This window comes from Abramis brama (assembly GCF_963993115.1).
Source record: "Abramis brama genome assembly, chromosome: 17".
NCBI classification, from domain to species: Eukaryota; Metazoa; Chordata; class Actinopteri; order Cypriniformes; family Leuciscidae; genus Abramis; species Abramis brama.
Genome location: NC_139979.1, coordinates 10086588 through 10110477, shown reverse-complemented (window position 1 = coordinate 10110477; position 23890 = coordinate 10086588). Strand labels below are relative to the sequence as shown.

The following is a 23890-nucleotide window of genomic DNA, read 5'->3' as shown; positions in this document are numbered from 1 at the left end:
ACATACATGTCACAATATTTCTAATTTAAATAATTCCTGCCCAAGGCATTCAAGCATGAAAACCTGTTCTATTAGACCCCAAAAACAAAATCAAGAATTTGTAAAAGGGCATTATATGGCTACTTTAAATAAATGTATGAATGAGAAGGATCATGTATGAACCAGCAAGAAAAATAAAAAATAAAATCCTGGCTTGTATTGCTATGGTGTGATTGAAGTGCGAGTCAACAGAAAGCCCACACTCTTTAAAGCTGTTAAGTAAAAGACAGTCGGTGACAAGGACGCCTCCTCGCATTCCAATTTCTCTCCCAAATATGAACTCATTAATCATAGCAGCTGTCCAAGATGGATTTTAATTTTGCACCGAACACACACCAGCCCCGACTCCTCTGCCTCGCTCAATGCGGGCAGATTACATTTCACTGTCCTCTTCCTGTCTCTCACCCTCTCTCTCTTTCACTCCCTTTATCTCACTCCTTCCTCTCTGTCACCCTTCTCCTTGTCTCTCCTTTTCGTCTTCTCATTTCTCTGGACTAATGTTTTTATTTTTTTATTCTTTTGTTATAAGTGGTGCTTGGTACGTCTTTTGCTTTTGTAAGAAATTAGATTTATGATGTTTTTGTCAGCTGAAAGTTAAAACGGGCAAAAAAAAATTCCGTAGACTTACATACTGCATACACTGTACCATTTACAAGAATAACATAAATGCTGACTTTCTAATGTTTTTGAAAGAAGTCTCTTGTGCTCACCAAGGCTGCATTTATTTGATAAAAATACAGTAAATCACAGTAACTGTTATATATATATTGTAGAATGTAATTTATTCATGTGATGGAAAAGATGAATTTTCAGCACACATTACTTTTTTCAGTGTCAGATGATCCTTCAGAAATAATGGATTAAACGACTTCAGATTCGACATTTATGTGATAAAAGTCGAGTCGACATTGACTAGTCGTGATGACGTCATTACTGAACAAATAAGCCTGAACCTTGAGCTGAGACTGGAACACGGGTTGCCTTGTGCACAGCTATGGCATATGACACAGTGCTCATACATAACAGCTTATTTTTATCAGTTCTTTTGCCTTTTGGTCGTTATGTTTCTCACAGGTTTGTGCTTGTTCTAAATCAGATACTGATAAAGTAGCACAGAAAAGATTACATTTCTATGAATGCATTAGTGAGAGAGCGACTGAATTTGACCCTTTTCACATTTCCAGGTTTCTCAGAAGCGGTAGTCGTCATAGTAGAGTAAAATTCTATATACCTTATGTAGCCCCACCCCTTTCCAACGCTGCTCTTCTTGTGTTCTGTCTTCCGGTTTGTATTTCCACAGCATGAAGGTAAGATCTTATGGATTTATGAATGAACCTCTCATTTTAAAATCTTTCCAGTCCCCTAACATTTGTTATGACATCCGCTTCAAACATTACAGTGCACATAACTTTCGTTAACTCTACAATAAATAAATCCACTTCACCAGCTAAATAATCTTCGACCGATGCCATGGAAATGCACATAGCAACCGCAAAAGCACGCTTGTTTCTCTTGTGCCATAAGGTCTATAGCGGTGAATGAGAGACTACATTAAACGCCCTTTAAAATCGTATTTACCACTGGGAAGCTCGGGGATAATTTTTTATTACCCAAGTTTCTGAGTTGCCATAAACTTTAAATATGGTGGAGGGGAGAACAATTGCTGCTGCGACTGCTATTCTTTCGTTTTTTCCACAAAAAGCTACATCACCTTGTTTTGTTGTTAAATTAGCACATATTTACATATCTGAATAACCATTTGAAGAGTATTGTATGTTTTATACACAGCAAAAATAGCCTGTATTTGACCAAAATTCCACAATCATCAGCAAGCTATCTAGATAGAGTTGGTTATTTGGTTGTCAATGAATGGGACGTTAAATATAATTTTGGCTTTAATACGATTTTTCCAATAGAATAAACCTGGTGTCCTCCACGAATCCTGTTCTTTCTGACAACAAAACATTTGAATGCGACAAGCTCGTAATCACGACTTCAGAAGTGGGAAATAGGAAATTTACAATAGCACGTGAAGGCAGCATTAATTCTACCTGGCAGCGTCTCTCTACTAATAGAGAAGCTGTGGGTTTTAGTTACTAAGAAATATATGCTAGAACTTTTCAGTTTCTAAGCAGTTTTACTGATAAATCACAGAACAGTGTTGACAATACATTTCTGCGCTCCTGGATGTTTCTGTGTGCGTGCGATCTGCACGTGATGTGCGAGCTACTGTCTGTGTGTATGTTACAATACAGACCATTAGTTTAGAACTGCGTTTAATTAACTTACGTTTACAATAAGCTGTTTAAAACGTGCATTCACCTGGTATAATCAAACATAACTTGTGGATCGCTCTCGGAGAATGCATTTATTCGTCATTTTAAAAGTTGGAAACGGAGCAAAAGATTTCTTATCCTGTTGCGCCCTCTATAGACCTTGTTCACAGCAGCGCCATCTTTGATTTTTAATGGGAATGAAAGCGAGGCTGTGAGGGATAGACATACATCTCTTTAGTGGGTTATGCTGTTATTTAAGGTGTTTTGGGATTGTTCTGCTGATGAAACACTGCAGAAATATCTTTCCTTAGAAATTAAAATACCCAAACAATATGAGCTGTGGAAAAATAGAAGTAATCTAGGAGCTTCATACAGCTTTTGGATGCTATTGAAAAACGGTTAAAGCATCATGGCAGAGCAAAGTTGAGTAGTGTGCAACCCCTATCTGAAATCATTATAATATTCTGATTTGGTGCTCAAGAAACATTTCTAATTTTAACAATGTTGAAAATGGTTGTGCTGCTTAATATTTTTGTGGAAACCATGATGAAAAAAAATTTCCCTTTAGGATTCTTTGATGAACAAAGTACAAAAAAACAATTATTTTAATGTATCCTTGCTAAATGATTGTAAAAAAAAAATGCACTGACCCCAATGAACACCCTGAACTGCACAGCAACACACTAAAAACCACATGAAGCACCTTAGCAATAATGGCACAGCAATGATAACCCTGATAACCACTAGCAGCATCAGTATTGCACTCACACTTTCTTCAGATAATTTTTTATTTTTATTCTATTGTTCTCTGTCTTTTTTTCCCCCTTGAGGCAACAGCAGGAAAAAAAAAACTTTTTATATCTGTAACATATCTATATGTATCTATCTAAATGCAAATGTTCCACCTACACTGCATTAAGTGCTATGGGCACAGACTAGTCTTTCACAGTTTTAAAAGACAAAAGAGATGTGTAGGGGGTGAAAGCACAAGCATGACCAGGAGGCCCACAGTTCTTTGTTAAAGTACAAAATAATCCTGGTGCTTCTCTGTCTGTCTCTTTCAATAGAACCTTGCTTCAGAGACGCAGTCTACATTTTTTTTCTGGCTCTCTCTGCAGAGAAAGAAGAAATTATTTTCAGTTCATGTTTGCAAATGAAACTGAACTTATTCTCATGGTAATACATACTGATTCTTCTATTTCAACTCTGCACTGTGTATTTTGAATGTGACAATAATAATTCAGATGTAAATTCTGCAGCTGAAGCACTTAGAGCGACGCTGTCATGATTGACCTGTTATGTTTCTCGACACTGGTAAAGACGAACCAATCATGTTGGTGATAACAGGCTAAGCATTCATTTATTCAGATGACTGAGATGATTATTGAGATGGCAGGATGGATTTGCATTTGAATGTCAGGTGCCAATCCTTTTACCTAATGATATAAGCCTTTATATATAGTGAATAAAACTTCCTGAGATCTGAATGCAGCTTATAGGAGGATTGTTTTGTTTTTTTAAAAGAACATATAATGAAAACATTTGATTAATTCTACATCTGTGTAACTGTTATTTCTTTAACACAGTCAGGAAATACATACTTTATAATAAGGTTCAATTTGTTAAAGTAAAAATATGATATAATGAATAATACAATAATTTACAGCATTTATGAATCTATAGGTTAAGGTTAATTCCTACATATAAAATGACTACTGTTAACAAATTGAACCTTATTGTAAAGTGTTATCATTATTTTTTATAAGTATAAAGAAGTAATAATGAATAATACAATAATTTACAGCATTTATGAATCTATAGGTTAAGGTTAATTCCTACATATAATACACTTTTAACATGTAAAGTTGTATAAATAACCATACACTACAGTTTAAAAGTTTGGGGTCTGTTTTTTTTCATATTAAAATTTCTTTTTCTCAACAAGGCTGCATTTATTTGATCAAAAATACATGAAAACAGTAATATTCTGAAATATGAAAATAACTGTTTTCAGTTTTATATGTTTTAAATTATATTTATTATCATTTATTTTTTATATATTTAGGCTTGCTCGCTTCAGGTTGGTGGAGAGTTCCTGCCTCAAGTGGAGGAGTTCAAGTATCTAGGGGTCTTGTTCACGAGTGAGGGAAGGATGGAACGGGAGATTGACAGAACGGGTGCAGCTTCTGCGGTAACGCGGTCGATGTACCGGTCTGTCGTGGTGAAGAAGGAGCCGAGCTGCAAGGCGAAGCTCTCGATTTACCGGTCGATCCACGTTCCAGCTCTCACCTATGGTCATGAGCTGTGGGGTCATGACCGAAAGGACAAGATCCCGGATACAGGCGGCCGAAATGAGCTTTCTCCAGTGCTCCCTTAGAGATAGGGTGAGGAGCTCGGTCACTCGGGAGGAGCTCAGAGTAGAGCCGCTGCTCCTCCACATCGAGAGCAGCCAGCTGAGGTGGCTCGGGCATCTGTTCCGGATGCCTCCTGGACGCCTTCCCGGGGAGGTGTTCCGGGCGTGTCCCACCGGGAGGAGACCCCGGGGAAGACCTAGGACACGCTGGGGGGATTATGTCTCCCGGCTGGCCTGGGAACGCCTCGATATTCCCCCGGAAGAGCTGGAGGAAGTGTCTAGGGAGAGGGAAGTCTGGGCGTCTCTGCTTAAACTGCTGTCCCCGCGACCCGGCCAGACAAGCGGAAGAAGATGAGATATTTAGTATCAAAAAGTAATTTATTCCTGTGGTGGCAAAGCTGAATTTTCAGCATCATTACTCCAGTCTTCAGTGTCACATGATCCTTCAGAAATCATTCTAAATATGCTGATTTGGTGCTTTTATTATTTTCAATGCATTTTGTAGCATTTTACATGTATTTACTGTTAGCCTACCTTTGATCAATTTAATCCTTGATAAATAAAAGTATTAATTTCTTTCATAAAAATCTTACTGACCCCAAACTTTTGAATTGTACATTATGTTATATATAACTAATATGAGCAATTGTATATCTATAAATAAACACCATTCTATATTAATAGATGCTGTAAAAAATTGTTGTTCCTTGTTGGTTCATAATACCTAATGCACTAACAAACTGAACAGTTTTGTAATGTATTTCCAAGTCAATAACACGAAAACACAAGTTGGTCTTAAATTATTCTAAAAATAGTTTTAATATGGTTTATGACAACCCGATCTTTTATGATGTTGCTAATTCGTACATATTTTACGAGTTGCCAAATTCGTATGAATTCGTACGAATGACCTACCCCTGACCCCACCCCTAAACCATCACGTGGGTCTAGACAAATCGCACGAATTAGCCACCTTTTAATCACTCGTACGAATTGGTCGTGAGATAGCGTTGGATATGACACTGGCTGTCTAACACTTTTTTGTGACATAAACAACACTAGCTGTATCATATATAAATAAGACAACATAAATAGAAAAATAAAATGTCTACATCCATAAAAATTCCTTTTGTTAACATTCCAACAACATTATCTTTGCGACGTAATTCCGTTCTTTTACAGAGAGCGCATGTGACGTCACAGGCAGACCCTTCTTGTCTCTTTCACTCTTTCTCCTCTTTCTAACTGCTTTTCACTGTAGCTTGCTTTGTGTCTCTCTTCTCTGCTTAAAATGGATGTGTGATTTCCATAATTGCTGCTGATGTTTAAAGTACAGAAGGAGCGTTGCGTGCGACAATCATCCGGTGTCAAAGTGGAGTCAAAGCCGGGTCATCTCAAGATCAGTTATCTGCAGCGTTCAGAATCCCCTGTCACCAACGTTCCATCAACATTTTAACATTCTTTAACAGCACGTTGTCTCTAACCCTTTATCAACACACCCCTCCTAAAGGGAAATACACCTACTGTGACTGAAGACTCCTTGCAAAAGCTCAGCAGACAGCGAAACAGAATTAAATCAATAACCGGGTTCTCACCTGTCATTCTCATCCCAGGAAATGCAGGTTTGGTTTGTGGTACCCTGTGGAGAGAGTAAGAGGGCGAGAGAGAGAAGAATGTCACCTTGTGATTTTGCCTTGCAAATATATATTGGTGATTCTTCAATTAGAGGCACTTTTGACCACCTGAAATCTTAAAATATGAAGCTTCTTCAAACCATTTTTCATTTAAAACAGTTTTTACATCTCCTGCGATAAAGATCTGATCATTACCATCAGCTTTCAAGTGGACTTTTTGATGCCGTGTGTGATGCTAATGATATGTGATGGTAATCTTTTTTCTTTTTCTTTTTTTTGGCAAAAAAGTTGGAGCCAAAGTCAATTAAGTTAATTCTAAAAAGAAAAAGAAAAACTTGGCAGAATGATAATGACAGCAGTATTGAGGACAGTGATTTTAACCATTTTTATTTACACATAAACACAAACCTAAATAAAAATAATTAAAAAATAATCGTCTTTTCCCAAAATAGTGGAATTCTGGTAAATGACTAAACACTATTAACAATTTTATAAGCTAAAGCTATTATAATCTAACCTTTAAAACTAGAATGAATGTTTCTAATAAGCATTTTTAAAATCATCCTACAGTATGTGAGGGAAAAATTCCTCTATGTGAAGAATTACACAAAAAATCAAATAAAAAATGAATTCATTTTAATGCGTCAGAGTGACAGTTTTCTAGTCTAGCCTAGTTTGAATATTATTAGAAAATGATCCCATTGGGTGCAACATATGGGTTTAAAGGGCAGGCTGACTTACATTGTAAAGGTGTGAGAACTCAATCTCTAGAGGAGTTGATAGAGTATTGGGAGTGGGTTTGATTGTCACAGAGATCATCTTGGAGTTCAGCACTGTGCTATTTCTGTGAAGAAGAAAAAAAAGGAAGATGAGAGAAAACATGAGGAGGACTGCAAAAAACAGTGGGGGAAGAAGAATGGAGGTCATGGCCTTCAGAGAAGCTGCCACTTTCCCGTGTGACACATGAGACTCTTCACTGTGCACTGTCTCACTTCGTGATGTTGTAAATGTACATGCCATTAGCTAATAACAACATATACTGTACACATTTATCCATATACTACAGTCATACACGTTTTGATCCATACAAAATAACAAAAAGTGTTTGTGTCACAAGATATCTGTTTCAAAATCACATTTCAAGAAATGAGGACTGCAGTCAGTTTAGAATAAAGAACAAAAAGTACTAACCTTTCTGCTGAATTTTAAATACATTTAAATAAATGTAGACATTTTTCAGCTATTCAGAAAGGCTATATAATATTACAAGGCAAAGTGTGTTTTCATGAATTTTTTATGAAAAGAGACACTTTGTGTGAAGTCCCTTCAAAGGAATAATAGTTCACCCAAAAATGAAAATTGTGCATTCTATAAAATATTCAAGAAAAACAATATAGTAAAGAAAAAACATTATTTAAATATCTTCTTCTGTGTCCTGTAGAATACAGAAAGTCGTGAATGTTTGGAGCGACACAAGGGTGAGTAAGATGATGTAAATGATGCTACTGTAAATCATTTTTAAAATATTCAGTTCACTTGGTGATAGGCATACAAGTATAGCTTCTATCTGCTTGAATTGTGGAAAAAATAAAAGCTCCAACAATGTTTGTCAAGATAAATAAAATATAAAATCTGACAACAATGGTATTAAAAATGATGCTACTTTAGCTTAAATAATGCTGTAACTAGAAAAATAAAAACAACTAATAACATGGTGCAGCTAAAGCATATGCAGCCTAAACAAACAATATCAAAAAGGCAGTCTTACTTTGTGTGCTACCAATTTATGTAAAATTAGAGAATCCAATTTGAAATGCACAAAGTCTCACCTCTGTAGAGAGAGAATACTGCCCAAGTTTCTGTACAGTACGATGCCAGCCACAAATGCTGATGCGTCGTCTTCATCTATAGCACAAACACATACAAAAAACAGATATGTTAATTCAGGTCCTGTGAAATAAGTAGCCATAAAGCAGAGGGATTTGGGAAAGAAATGCTATTAAAGATGAGGTCATTGAGATATATCCTTGATTTGTGTGTTATCAAACCCTTCATTTAGAGGCCTGTAATGTAACTGCAGGACTGTATAGCTGAGATTGCATGGTTGCCTCCAACTCCTCACCGTATGAGTTGGCCAACATGACTAAGCACTTAACATATGTGTATCACACACACACAAATGTGCATAGAATCCACTTTAATCTGCATTTTAAATCTCTATTTAAATTGGATGAATGGATGGATGGATGGAAACCACTTGTATTCAGCAAGGGTGCATTTAATTGATTATAGTTAACAGTAAAGTAATTTATAATTGTACAATATATATATATATATATATTATTATTATTATTTTTTTTTTTTTAACTTTCTATTCATCAAAAGAGCTTGATTTTTTTTATCTCAGTTTTCACAAAAATATTAGGCAGCACATCTGTTATTAACATTAATAATAATAAAAAAAAAAATCTGATTTCTGAAGGATCACATTACACTGAAGACTGCTGAAAATTCATTGTTGAAATGTCATGTTTGAGAGTTTGTATTCATTTTCTGTCAGTTTGTTAATTAGTTTTCCTCCTTTGTTTGTTAGCAGTTATCTTCCTCCTTGCCTGTTTGTCTCCTTGGTTACTGATTGAGTTAGTTCTGTTCAGGTGTGTCTTGTTCATCGGTCTCATTAGTCCCTCTGTTTTCTGTGTATTAAGCCCTGTGTTTAGTCCTGTCTAGTTGTCTGTTATTGTCATTACTAAGTTGGTTGTTCTGTTCAAGTCCCATGTGATTCCTGAATGTTGTGTAAAGATTTGAGTTTATTTCTAATTAAAGACCTAGATCCTGCCCACCTTCCTTTTAGCTGCAACCAGCGCCTGTGACATGAAATCACATGGATACCATACAATTTAAAATATAATAGAAAATAATGAACAGTTGTTTTGAATTGCAATTATATTTCACAATATTAATGTTTTTATGATCACACAAATGCAACATTGGTGAGCATAAGAGACGGCTTTCAAAAACATTTAAAAAAATCTTACCAAACTTACTAAACTTTTGAACAGCAATTTATATATAGCAAATCATGGTTGTATCGTAATGACAAGGTGATATTCCCTGTGCTAATGAAGAGACTGATGCAAGTTAAAAAGGCAAGTGTGAGGGTAAAGGGCAGCGGTCCAGCCTCTGTCACACTCGCACTGCATCACTGTCAGTGAACAGCATGGAGTAGAATCCCCTGAAATAATGAACACACACACACACACACACACACACACACACACACACACACACACACACACACACACACACACACACACGCATGCATACACATGAAGTCCATCTGGTCTGTAGCTACTGTACACTGCTCCAGCTCATGCCAAAACATGTGGCAGGCTGGCATGCGCTGTAGGGGGAAGAAAGAGAGAGAGTCTGTGGTGCCAGGCGGCAGACAGAGGCCACAGCTCCAGGACTGCAGCTGAGGTCCCATTGGCAAGAACACAGACTGATGGAGGGGGACAGGGGCTGGGGGCATGACAGTTTTGAGCACCCTCAGGGTAATTGAATTTTTGCTTGCCCACCCCTCTTCCCCTCCGACTAATATGCCAAAGCCACAATAATGGAAACAGATGAGACCCGAGGGGGCATTTACGTATAACAGAGAGTACTAGAGGAATGTACACTGTGTAAAAACTTCATATTAAGCTAGTGATTTTCGTGTTTTATGGTAAGAAGAACTGAAGAAAAATGATGTTTCAAAAATGTTAAATTTTTTTCAGAAATTGCTAGTAAATTTCACAATAATCACAAAACGGCAAATAACGCATACAATTAAACATGGCATTTTGAAGTAAAGACTAAAATATTATTTTCTTTTCAAATGTATTTCAATAATATTTGCTTTATTTACAACTTAGATTTTCTTTTTACATAATATTTTACGTACACACAAGAACTTTACTTAATTTAGTTCAATTTAAAATAATAACAAACAACAATTAACCATTTAGATGAATTAGATTTACCTGAGTTACTGAGTAACTCAATTTTTAAGTTGTATCAACTTAAAGAAGTGATGAAATGGAAGAAGCGACAAATCTTTTCTTCCATATTGTGGTGTACATCTGAGTGTAACAGATTTCATTTATGATCATTTGAATAAGCATTATGAGGTTGAATTTTTAAAAAAAAAATGAAACATGCACGGATAAGATATAAGATATATATAAGATAGACAATAAGATATATAAAATGCATTTAGAAAATATATAGGGTGAGTTTTCATTTCATGCAGACTTACAGTAAATAGTGTTTTTTTCATTAGGTGCACGAATCATACTCATATTTATTTTTATTCACTGCTTTGATGCCTTTAAAGACTGACTATAGAACCGATAGCAGTCAAGTAAAGGCTGTGAAGGCACATATTATTGGTTAGACCTACTAAACGAACACACCTCTTCACTGAATGAGTGAGTGAGACATCTTGTTTGACCAACTAAATAAGAGCAGATCCTGATGAAAGTGTTTCGTTCACTCTGTGAGAATGTGTTTCATTGGATTCAATCCGTCAAATCCCTCTCTCATTCGCCTCATTCTAAAGCATCTTTAATATAAAAGCTCATCACAGCATGTCCAAAGCTTGATGACCTGTCAATCCACCGCTGGTGGCATGGCAACAGATCTCCCAATGGGAAGGGGAATTAAACCTAATTGTGCCTGATTGGCTCCTGCCGACTCCTGATTAAGTAGCAACTCCTCTATTAGTATACTCGCGGGGGGAAGGAGCTTCTTTAATGGCCTGTAAAGTCGGACATGGCAAGGATTGATCAGCCTACAGCAATATGCTCTCAAACAAAGGAATGGAAAAAACCCTCAAACAAACACAAAGATTTGTTAATGAACCAGGTTTTGTACTGTTTTACAAGCAAAAACAGCAGAGAAGAGACATGAAATTATTCAGCAAGAAAAAAAGGGAATGGGAATACCGGTATAAAAAATGGATTTTACTGTATACTGTTAAATGTCACAGAATTTGGCAAATTTTGGATTACTAAATCAAAAGTAACACTGTTAAATTAATCAAATTGTGATGTGAACTACCGTCTGAAATTATTAAACAGCAAAAAGGACTGCTATTTTAATGTAATCTGATTGGTGCGTCTCTGAGTGAATAAGCGGCATCTACCACATACTCAAACACACTCATGGTGTTTTCAGTGTCTGCCATCTTACTATATTATGAGGACACTCCACGTGAACTTTATCTCCAGAGCTGCTTTGGGATTTGGGACAAGCATTTCACCATTTCATTTGGAAAAATGAAATAAACTTGTGGCATGTCAAAACGCAAAGATCTTTATGACAATCTGCCAAAATAAAAGTTTAACTAAAAAATAATGATAGAAATATATAACTATAATATAGTAAAGTGTACTTCTGGAAGTAATAATAACAATATTGATGTTCGATTATTATTATTATAAGGAATATCATAATGAAGAGATTTTTACATTCAAGTTTTAATTTAATTTAATTTTACTTTTCATTTGGTTACAATAAAAGAATGATAAATTGTTTTCCGATTAAAAACGCAAAGCACAGAATTTAAGAAAAAAATAAAATGGATTTCATAATGAACAAAAAGCAGGCCAGATTCAAACCTGCTTCCCATATGAGCACCACGGCTCATTGTATCTGTAGCATACGTACCACTAGACCACTGTGGTTACAAGCATATGTGTGTGCAGTCGTGTAAGATTGTGTGTTTCGTACCTGGATTTCCAGTGACCAGGATGTTTTTAGCCACTCTGACTCTGTCCTCAGTGTTGCGAGCCCAGTCCACCATCCCCCTCCATCCTTTCATTGGGAAAGTGATATCTGCATTTCCCATGACAGGCCTCTTCTGAATACTCAACACTAGAGGAAGAATCCAGAGGGAACTGTAAGATCCATGGCAACACCAATATCCTGACTCATTGCACAGCGATCACATCTCAGCTAGAGAAAGTGTCATGCTGTCAGACGACTCCGCCATACAAACTCTCTCGGCTCAAACTCTTTCATTCTCTTATGATCTCAGCCTTCTTCTGCCAGTCATATTATCTGTACCATATCACACTGACCACATTCCAAACACAGAAAGAATTTACAATACCCATTTAAAAACTCATTTATTTATTTATTTTTGAAACTCAAAAAAAAAAAAAAAAAATCTGTGAAATAAATGTTTCATAAAGCCATTTGTACTTTATGGTTGAACAATTGTTTATTATACATTGAAAGTTATTACATTCAATGTAATGGAACAATTAACATACAAATGGTTTTACGACTGATTTACTCAGATATTTGCTTTGCTTGTGTTTCTCAACTAACCAAACAACCAAGTAACCAACTAATTAATTCTCAGCCTCAGAAATTGTGTAAACAAGATACCGGGCTGATATAATGACATGTTGGACATGACATTTTTCCAAATTTTTATTGACAAAGACATATTTTGAATGAGATCGTCTTGCAGTGCAGGTCAAACTAGAACCTATGCTGGTTCTTAGCACCAAAAACTTCTTAGAAAACCATTTAAAAAATCATATTGACCCCAAACTTTTAAATTATATTCTATCTAGAACATATCCGCTAGACTTTAGCTCTGAAAAAACATCAAATAGTTTTGTGTGGAGTAAACATTAATTGTTTTGAGAATAAGAGCGAAAATGAATTGAACTTGCCCTCCCACACTAGAACCAAGCCTCAATGGGTGTGTGCGCTAACTGTTACTAACTATCCCTCATGACACAGTTCTATTCCAGTCTGTTGATGAATGTGTGCTGTTACGTATATATGTCTTTGTGCCTCAAAGCTATGTGTGGGACTGATAGGTCATTGCTGTAGGACAGGTGTTGGCACTATGGGACAATCAGAGCTCATAGGCAGCTCAGTGATTCAGAGGTAAACAGAACCTAATACCGCCCCTCACACCTCCTTTTAAACTCTACAGCTGCGGCCCACAACGTACTGTATGACCATGGCGGTTCATCTTCCCTCTGTTCTTGCGAACCTGGGGGCTGAGTAAACCAGAGTCTTCCTTGTGCAGGAGAGATGTGCGTGGTTTAGAGTGTGATTCGAAAGCTACAGAAATGTCTAGATCTACACATAGTTATTGTGTATCACTGCTTTCAGATAAGTGTGAAACTGTTCAAGGTGTATGTCAGTAATAGAGTTGGGGGATGTCAGTTGGTCATCTATTTCAGTACCATCAAAAGCCTATAATGATGTTAAACGTTATACACTTGTATACTTTTAATTAGCCTCTTGCAAATCTCCAGTTCTTTCTTGGGTTTGTAGCTGCAACTTCTAGGCTGCCAGCACAAATATTCAACCCCTAAAGTACATGACCACCATCCTCTGAAATTATTGCAGGGGTGTAAACCGAGGTAAATGTCAGCGGAAACTGACCCAGATTGTCGGTGACCTCATAAGTATCCTGGAAGTCCTTCATGCGGAGACTAATGACGTCCACAAAGTCCTCCACTAGACGAAAAAGCTCCTTAACATTGGGCCCCAGCTGTCAGAAAGGAAAACAGAGCTGAATGTTAAAATGTTTGTTAGCTCTTCTTTCACTGTGAGATTCTGTAAGTTCATTTTAAATATTTTTGAACAAAGTAATTATATATTTATCTAAAAATAACCATAATCATGCAGTTTTGCCGCTCTACAAGCCTAATGATATCCTTCCTTCAGAATGTAAACTGAAGCTTGTGTTAAGACATAAATTGTAAACTAACTAATGATCTAACTAAACAGCAGGAGACAAACAGCTGAAAGAAAGATGTGCAGTGAAGAGAAGAGAATTAGCCAATTAATCACCTTTAGAACCAGCTGAAACTCACATAATTACTAAGTGAAAGAGAGTGAGACAATACCAACATTAGAAAGACAGAATGAGTGCATGATGATTGAGTTAGTGAAAAAATGAATGAATGAATGAAATAATGAAATAATGAATTAATGAATGAATGAATGAATGAATGAATGAATGAATGAATGAATGAATGACAGAGACATGGAGATAGAGAGGAAAGAGCGTGAAGGCTGACTCACCAGTTGTGCTTCCTCCCACCTTTCCCTGTTTTCCTCCATCAGTAAGTTACTCACTGACTGCACAAAATTCTGCGAACAAAACCACATGAAAGAAACATTCAGGGTCAATCTGGATCAAAATGGTCCTTTATTTGGAACTAAGTAAATAACGCTCCACTAACTCTCATGTCTGTATTACTGGGGCTGTAGTGGGGCTTCCTAAATATCTCCGTCATGTTTTTCAGTACATCTATGATAGCCAGAAGGTCTCCACTGTAGCTTGTTCCATCACTGGACGTCACCCTCAGCTTTGTCATGACTTCAGAGACCCCATCGCCCACAAGCCCTCGTTGAGCCTTGGAAAGGTGATCTCTGGTCTGGAGAAGGAGCAAAACCAACCTTAGCTTTGGAGACACTTCTGGTGTTAGCCTAGCTAGGGTTTAGTTTGGAGATCACCAACCAGTGTTTGGATACTTCGGTAATCATTCGAGACACACTTCATGTAAGTCGGGTTCTCCCAGTATGCATTGCCCTCATCGTCCAACGAACATCGCCGAAGAATTAGTCCTGCATAACAGAAATGGTTTGTCATAACCATATCTTGAACAAGGATTGGTTAAAAACTGTATGCTACATGTTGTTTTGCTTGTTTCCTTGTTTCCAGCTTCTGGAGCTGTCCGTGGACCTAAAAATGTCTGTCTACAACATTAAGGAACGGTTTAGAAAGTTATTCCATTATTTGTGTTTGCATGAGTCATGTCTTACCTACAGCATTCGGAGGGCAGCGGACAGCCGCCGTGTCCCCTGAAGGTGTTTTCTTCCACACTACGTTTGAGAAATTCTCCTCTTCACAAATCTCATGCGGCTCTGCACAAAACCACAAGTCAGAAAAGACAAAATATCCCAATCAATCCCGCAAAAACTTGAGGTCTTTCAAATGTGAACAAAACAAAAAATAAGTTACAGCAATGGAACATCGTTGTTTCTAAAGGAACTTTAAGTCCATAAAGAGTGAAAAAACAGGGGTGGGCGATATGTTAATGGTTATATTTTTTCTGGGAATAAGATTGTTACAATGCCACCATTTTATATGCAATTAAATTTCACAATTTTTGATTTTAATATCACAGCAAAAACCATTACTAGCCCAACCAATATAAGTAAAATGTTCTTAATTAAGTTGAAGACACATAAACCATCAGTAATGAAATAAGATCAATGAAATTAATTATATGCAAATAAATAGGACAAATAAACACAATAGGCAAACATATAAATGAATGTGCTTTTAGCTTTTCATGTAGGTCAAAAGTAAGAAATGCTACAGAAATGATATCAGATGTAAAATCAAACACTGCATAGTCTTCACTGTATGAAATGAACAGTGATTCTTATTAAATCTACAAAGGGTATACAGTGATTTTCTCTTTTTCTTTTGTTATTTAACAGGACACAGACAGCAGCAGGTTAATTAGGCTTCTGTCACTTTAAGACCTAATGCATCAATGTAATATATTGACACACTTCTGAATTCCTTCCAACATTTTTTAACATTCAATTAAGACACCATTTTGACATAACTTTGTGTGTATTTGACCGTTTGAGTGCAATAAATCACAAAAAAGAACTAACAGCACAATAAGATGCTGAAGAGGTCTCAAGTTGGTATTTGCATGCTGTTCTGACAGAACCTGAAGCGTGTACACAGAAAACTGAATTGAGACCTCTTTCACATCAGTTCAAAATCATTTAAAGTGGAAAAATTTAAAAATACATGAAAATGATAAACTTCTGTGACGCCACAAATCTGCAACGCCACATGAGCATTACCATGATAGACGATGATTCAAAATGTATACCAGTTATCAAATTTCTACCAGTTTATTGTGTCTACCAGTATATTGCCCAATGAATTTTGGCTACAACCACTTGATCGTCTCACCTGGACACCTCTTCTCATTGCAACGTTTAACTTCCTCTCTGTCCCCTGGGCATTGCTCCCCTCCAAAAAAGGGCCCATGACACACCCTCTGTCTCTGCTGGCTTCCTCCACCACAAGTTTTGGTACAACCAGCCCAAGAGCTCCAGAGTTGCCATTGGCCATCCACAGGACACTCTCTGAGGAAACAATCACGTGTCTGACGCCACTCGCCCTGACACTCTAGGCCCCCGTACGAGGGCCCGTTACATTCCCGAGTGCGCTTCATTGTTCCATTCGAACAGGACGAGGAACAGGAACTCCAGATGGACCACTCATTCCACACTCCATCCACTACAGAGGAAAAGACATGAACTCAGAAGAAGACACTAAAGATTATTCTGAATATAGAGGATACAAAGCAACATTAGGTAGACAAAAGTGAGGGATTGAGAGTGGAATGTGATAAAGGGACATTATTGAAATATACAGTATTTTGCAGGGGAAAGGAAGAAGAGCTTTGGGTTGCCAAACTCTAGTTCAATCCGTAGTGAATCACCATCATTTGCTATGAACTTCACAGTGGTTCCTTTCAATCTCCTTCTCCTACAGTGCCTCACATTAGGCTTTAATTGTGCTCCTTGATGGAAGTTGTCATTAAATCTGTATGAGGCAGTATGTATTCAAAGACCCAAAGATCACCTGGGCATACAGCAATGTTGCAGAATTTGGTCTGTTTCTCCGGACCCTCACAGGGGTTTCCTCCGAACTGCGGTGGCTTGCAGGAGCGAGTGCGGTCCCTGTAGCCGCGGCCGCACGTTGAAGAACACAAGCTCCATGGAGACCACTCATCCCATGCCCCGTGCACTGCAATCAGAGCGGCTAGGGTATGATTTATAGAGAGAAAAACGCACCTCGATAACACACACACACACACGCACTAGAGGAAAAATAAAGAGGGGTTCACACTGACAACGATCTGCATTTATTTTAATTGATTTATTTTCAATGGGAGTTGAAGATTTCCCGATGTCATGAGTGACCGTTTGGGATGAAATAAAGTTGAGAAACGTATAATGAGAGGCGAAGTAATGGGGCGACTACCAATAGAAGTTAAGACATTGGAGCACATTGAGCAGTATGCATTGATCGTTGTAAATCTTGTATTGCTGCAATTTTACGAATATTTTCCACTCCCATTTTTTAGCAGCAAGAAATCTGATTCCCTATCCAAGCAGAAGAACATAATTATTATTTTTTACATCACAATTTCACGATTTCACAATACATCACATTTGTGATCAGATATTCTGAAGCTATAGCCATTTACGTAGCCAACCAATAATGTTGCGAAAGGAATACCTACTAGAAAAGACAAAATGGTTCACTTGTATTGCTATGTACTGGAGAAACTGCAACAAACAATATGGCGGCTCTAGTAGTCCCGACTGTGTTAAAATGTGTTATTTAAATGTGAGTTTTTAGCATGGACGAAGGCCTTGCAAATACGGCCATCAAGTGAACTTACTTTCGTTCCAAAGGGACTTTGCTACTAGCAACCAACAATACAGCACAAAACAGCAGTCAGTGTGAACAGAGAATTACAGGGGATGTAAAACACAAATATACATGGAACTCTTAAGGCCCATTCACACCAAGGACGATAGCTATAAAGATAACGATAAAGATTTAGTTCTATAAATCGTTCTCAATATTAAAGAATAGCAAAGTTCTCACCACAGCTACAACAATAACGGCACAGAGAAACAACATCGATGGAATCACTTTCAGCACGATTTTATCCAGCTGATGAACGATCTTTTTTTTTTACAGACAGCCAATCAGAATCCATCCTGCTGTAACGAGCTTGAGCATATAAAGTGGCAGACAAGCACGTGCTTAGGATAAACAGAACGATATTGTCCGCTGGTGTGGACACTAATATAGTTATCTTTATAGTTATCGTTCTTGGTGTGAATGGGCCTTTAGTGTTTAAAGACTACTATAATTTGCAGTTGCAAGTTCTGAATGTTAAAGTGAAAAACATTCATTTTATTCCTGCATAAAATGATTAGGACTTAATACAACATTGTGCTTGGCTATACACGTGTTTTTAACTGAATAACATGTTTATATGTCCCCCTGAGATGCTGAAATGGTGGAATGAAAAGAGACTGAGAGAGACCACCATACATGCAGTGGGAACTAAAGGGATTTAGCTGATAATGCTGCACTTAAACCCATTACCATCTTACCACGGCTCTCCAGGATCCAAGGTTTAGAGGGGAGTAGCCATACATGAAGCCCAGGAAGAGTTAGTCTCAGATGGGCAGCGACTGGAAGGTGAGTGGCAAAGCTAATGGACCTGAGTGTAGGGAGATGGGAGATGGGAGGTGGATAAGGACAATGGTGGGGTGAGGAGAGGCCTGAGGTGGGCTGTGCTTACCTGGACACACAGCAGTGTTATTGCAGGGTCTCTGTTCGCGCAGCGGCCCGCTGCACTGCGTGCTGTACGACACGGAGACGCAGAAGCGTGTGCGGCTCTGCCAGCCCTCACCGCACGTGGCCGAACACACGCTCCACGCAGACCACTCCTCACCCGACGGAGGATCCACTGAGAGGGACGGGGGGAAGTGGGGGCGGGGATGGGATGGGGTAAGGTGCGGAGGAAAGGGTAGGAAAAGGGCCAAAACTAATTAACATGCGGGATTAGCCACCTCATCTAACAGGGGAGGCTTAAATAATTTCATTGCTGATTCCATATTCTCAGCATTTCATTTTATGCTTTTAGTTTTAGGATATGTAGGTCAGCCATCTATACAAGGATTTCACAAGGCTGTCCAATTGATCAGACTTTAATATCTGAGCAACTGGGAAAGCCAAGGAATCATGTGTAATCCCAAAGAAATGTGAAGATATTAAATGTCCAATTGGAAACACTTGGCTATCCTGACATTCCAATAGATAATATGGGCTGTCATGGCAATCCAACAGGAAGAGTTAGGCTATAATTACCATCCAGTGGAAATGGAGAATCAAGAATGTCCAATAGAATGATATTGAATGTCAAAACGAAAACTGATAAGGAGGAAAAGATTTAATCTAATTCTGACAACATTAGAGGCATTAAAATGATAAGTTTCCATACTAATACCCTGCATAGGCATACTAAACAATATGCATTTACAGTAGTTGTTACCATCTCCTTCCAAAAGTAAATAAAAAATGGTAAAACCATGCACAATTTATTAAAACACAATTTCTGATTAGCTAAGTTTTTATAAGCATTCATAGAGGAAAATGACATTCATTTTGAACAGTTACTCATATTGGTGGTAACTGTAAATATGATAATTTGATACATTTTTATATGATAAATATGACAAATTCATGCAGTACTCACAAAGAAAAGACAAAATACAAGGGATTACATCATTATTAGTAGCCCAATATTTATTTTATATTAAAGCATGCAAATCAAGCTTCACCACCCCCTTGTTCTTGGTTGTTTCATAATACGGGGTTACGACCCTTTCAAAACTCTTTTATCTTCCTTGTAAGCAATGGTGTCCATGATTCATGGATATCACGATGTTCTGCCATGAACCATGCCATAATACACATGACAAAGACAAACAAAACTTAAATCACAAGGACAGCAGCATAAAAAAACAAGGCCAAAGCCACATACGCATCCAGTCTACTCCCCTGTATGTGAACTAGTGAGTGAAACGGTTGCAAGTGTGTGTATGCGTGTGACCCCAAGCTGAAGTGGAGGCTGATGCCACCTGTCTTCTTACCTGTTTGGGAAGACTGCTGTCCACTGCGGGTCTTATCAGAGTCCTCTCGTTTACGGCTGTCCACCGAGCGCAGGGATTGGCTACGAGTGCCAAGTCTGCCTTTGCCTGCAGGATGGGGTGGGGTTAGCAACTACAGTCGACTTCTGATCGGGCAGTGCTGTGCGAACTGAACATCTAAACCAGCATCAGCCATGCTTGGGATTTTGTGTGAAGTTTAAGGTTACATATCTGAGAAGTGGACCTGTGTTTGGTTTGATACTCTCCATGCGAACATGAGACTGTGTGAGAGTTTGGACACTTCTGAGTTTGCGTGACCTTGAAACGTGAGCTTTGAACATCGAAAAGTGTGCTGAAAGAGGGCAAGATGGAGCGAGCAGTGGATGGCAGATGAAAAATAAGCAGACTATGCGGAACAGAGACACAGACAATCGAGGTAAAGACATCTGCAGCCGATGGCCTTGACCATGGAGTGGGGTTTACTCATGGCCTCCATCCGAACTGAGTGAAAATCTACTCACTACAGTCACATTCATACTGACTTGGTCAGTGACGCCCTTACCAAGCATGGCCTCTTGCATTCCTTTGTATTTCACTGGACTTAAACCCTTGCCTTTAGAGGAATACTGCCTGTAGCCTATGGGTCCAATGAAAAGCACACAAAAACGCTCATTCTATCATTGGTCTATCATTGTATCATCCTTATTGCTCTATCATTACATCACACAGGAAGCAGAAACATTTTTTTTTTAAAGTGAAATGTGAGGAATGTAAAAAAATGAGGTGTCAGATAGTGATAGAGAGAGAAAGCAAGAGAACAAGTAGATGTGCGAATGGTCACATGCATTTGTGTATGAGCGTAGAACTTACCAATGCACGACTGAGAGTTGCAGGGACGACCTTCTTCAAGAACACCTTCGCACTGGTACGCCTCCTCGGGAGGTGATTGACAGGTGCGTGTGCGCGTCTGAACTCCGCCCCCACATTCACTGCTGCACTCTGCCCAGTTGCCCCAAACACTCCAGCCACCTGTATTAAACCCACACACAGACATGAACAATCCATGTGAGTGTAATTTCCAAGAAAAAGACATTTCTTAATAAATTTCCATGACACAAATTAAATTTCCATCCCTGCTAAGCAATAATGTTCTGATTTCGTAATCCATTATGATGGCACTAAGATGTAGAAATGGACCCATAAATACCAGTAGGATATGAGTCCCTGTGTTCTGCTCCCTCATGAATGTTTAATAGCAGACATTGCTGCCTGTCTGATCCCGGAGGCCCCGACAAATATGTATTAATCTGCATGAATAGAACATGAAGCTGGACCATGTCCAACTGCAGACATTTTTAATTACTCACAAATCAATTGTACGGGGGAGGGTATGTAATTCTACTCTCAGTGCAGCTCTACCAGGAAACTGGGAACTGAAATGAAAGTGAAAAAGAATCAGATACAGCCCATATTTAAAATGTTCATCAGAAGATTTGGGCATCTATGGGGAGTGTCCATATACAGACAATGTAAAGATCAGTTAATAGGGTCAATGGTATATGTTGAAAAGAAAAATAATAGTTAAAAAAAAAAAATGAAAAAAATGCTAAAAATGCATTTAAATGAAGTGTCAAGTTCCATATTTTTGAAAAACATTTAGAGTATTTTCAAAAACTCATAATAATAAATAATACAAAATATTTTATAAGAATTTATAGCCTTGATAGAATTTAAATTTATACTGTAGAATGTTTATTGAATTTATATTTATATTTAAGATTTATAGCCTTTTAATGAGACATTTTTACTACAAAAAAACAGACAACATAGAACCTACACACATTTTTAATTCACCTCCAAACAATTTTAAGTATTGAAATTGTCCGGCCTAGGAAAAATGACATCTTCACCCTTTAGTCAAACAGTATTAAAAATGTGTTCAAGATTTTGTAAGCATAGTTGTGCTTGGAGTCAAATTGTGTGGACATAATTTTCGACCAGGCTAATGAAATAATGAACACATGCAAAAACGAGAGAACTGGTGAGATTTTTTGTTTTTCTATTTATTTGTTTGCATTGTAAAATAAAACCTACTTTGCCTTTTTTTGGCCAAATTATTTTGTAAGATAAATACCTAGGTGTCTTGTTCTTCCCTCATATTTAAAATATTTAAATATATATATATATATATATATATATATATATATATATATATATATATATATAAATTATTTTCCTCATATTTTGATGGTTTATTCAAACTTGTAGGGTCACTAAAATCAAATATCCCCTCCCCCGGGCATAGCTTTTGGCCACTACTGTATGGATACAAATTAGGAATTGCATTTTAACATATCTTTTAATACCTTAATAAAGCAAGAAAAAAAGCAAAAAAAACAACAACAAAAAAACAGTGCCACATCACTGACCCTAAATATCAACCGACCCCTTCCTATACTGTTACACTCGAAACAACTCTCATGCAAAGCCCAAGTTAATACATTATGCTACATAAAGGCCAGATATAAAAATAATTTATGCCTTTTCTGCAGCGCTGATACAAATCTGCCAGCAAGCGTGTGCTGAAAAGCAGAATCAATATCTATTTGTTTGAGCAGGATGAGCGATTAATGGCAAATTGTTTACTTGGGGTGCTGAGATTGGCTTTGTCTGCAAAAAATCCATCATGTTGTGCGATACACATTCACCTGATAAAACATAACGGATTCTAATCTTCAGTGCCACGGCCTTGAATTTAGCATCACATGTCCTCCTTGCACAGCAAGTGACAATCGCATGCAAAATTAACCGGGACGGCTCTCAGCCCGCTGTCCTGATTAATCCCATCCACCAATCACGCTTCAAGTCAGATGGCTTCATCAACCAATCGCACATGGCATAAACAGCACGCTTAACCAATCCCTTCTCCAGGGGAAACTGTAAGTCCTGAAAATCAGTCTTAAATAAGCTTCTCAGCCTCTGTGCTGAATAACTTCAATCTTATTTTAAACACTGAAAATGGCTGGAATTAGTATGGTGAGAATATTCGTAAGGCAAGCAATCTTTAGAAAAGCAAATAAGTCAAAAAGTCCAAATAGGGGGGAAAAATACTCTATTTAGAGATAAGATTTTCTCTCTCTGTGAAAAACGATGGGAGACTGCGACCTTTTTTTGACTCAATAATCAGTGGCTGAAGGAGAAAAAGGGGGGCATAATAATGTAGTGTTTTCTTTCTGTATCCCCAAGGACATTTTATTATGCTTTCAATAATTTAGTGCGCTTCTCTTGTTCGGTGGTAGCTTCCTTACATCCAGACTCTTTGCAGCAAACGCTATGTCATCTTTAAACGCTCATATTCGTCCTCTGCTCGGATGTTTCTTTCTATTCATCAGCCCTTCCTCTATCATTCTGTCTTTTTCCCTGTTTTTCAAATTGCAGCTGCAGCATGCACCTGTTTTTCAAAGGATGAGTGTGTGGATATACATCATTCTGCCCATTAGTAATATCATCTTGTTGGAAGGCTTACGAAAACCCCAAAGTGACCTTCACTTTCCCTCAATGGTGTAATAACATCTCAAGTGACAGTGATCTGAAATCATCAATATAAGATCTAACCATAATCTGACCCACCACAGGCCCTTGCATATCTGCTACAAGCCAAGATCGGTCAGTACATCTAAATTACACCCTACATTTGACTTCATGCATTGTTTTTGTTCATGCACAGATTGTGGATCAGTGATGGATAGCGAAACATGGGAAGTGCTGACACCCAGAGGATGCTACTCGTCATTGGC

General features: G+C 37.8%; 1 protein-coding gene across 6 annotated transcripts in view; it reads right to left on the bottom strand.

Annotated features, from left to right (window-relative positions):
* adgrb1a (adhesion G protein-coupled receptor B1a) overlaps window positions 1-23890 on the bottom strand; it is a 90100-nt gene that overhangs the window by 30986 nt on the left and 35224 nt on the right. For 3 of the 6 annotated variants that reach the window (XM_084089451.1, XM_084089454.1, XM_084089455.1), the window contains exons 3-16: window positions 20964-21122; window positions 20097-20201; window positions 18743-18910; window positions 16999-17178; window positions 16321-16650; window positions 15144-15245; window positions 14839-14945; window positions 14561-14755; window positions 14400-14468; window positions 13755-13863; window positions 12072-12215; window positions 8132-8207; window positions 7044-7146; window positions 6264-6307 (exon numbers count right to left, since the gene is read on the bottom strand). In XM_084089451.1, coding sequence (XP_083945577.1) covers window positions 6264-6307; window positions 7044-7146; window positions 8132-8207; window positions 12072-12215; window positions 13755-13863; window positions 14400-14468; window positions 14561-14755; window positions 14839-14945; window positions 15144-15245; window positions 16321-16650; window positions 16999-17178; window positions 18743-18910; window positions 20097-20201; window positions 20964-21122 — 1891 coding nt within the window. Of the gene's footprint in view, window positions 1-6263; window positions 6308-7043; window positions 7147-8131; window positions 8208-12071; window positions 12216-13754; window positions 13864-14399; window positions 14469-14560; window positions 14756-14838; window positions 14946-15143; window positions 15246-16320; window positions 16651-16998; window positions 17179-18742; window positions 18911-20096; window positions 20202-20655; window positions 20731-20963; window positions 21123-23890 lie in introns of all 6 variants that reach the window. The other 3 variants (XM_084089452.1, XM_084089456.1, XM_084089453.1) reach the window with 2 other exon arrangements.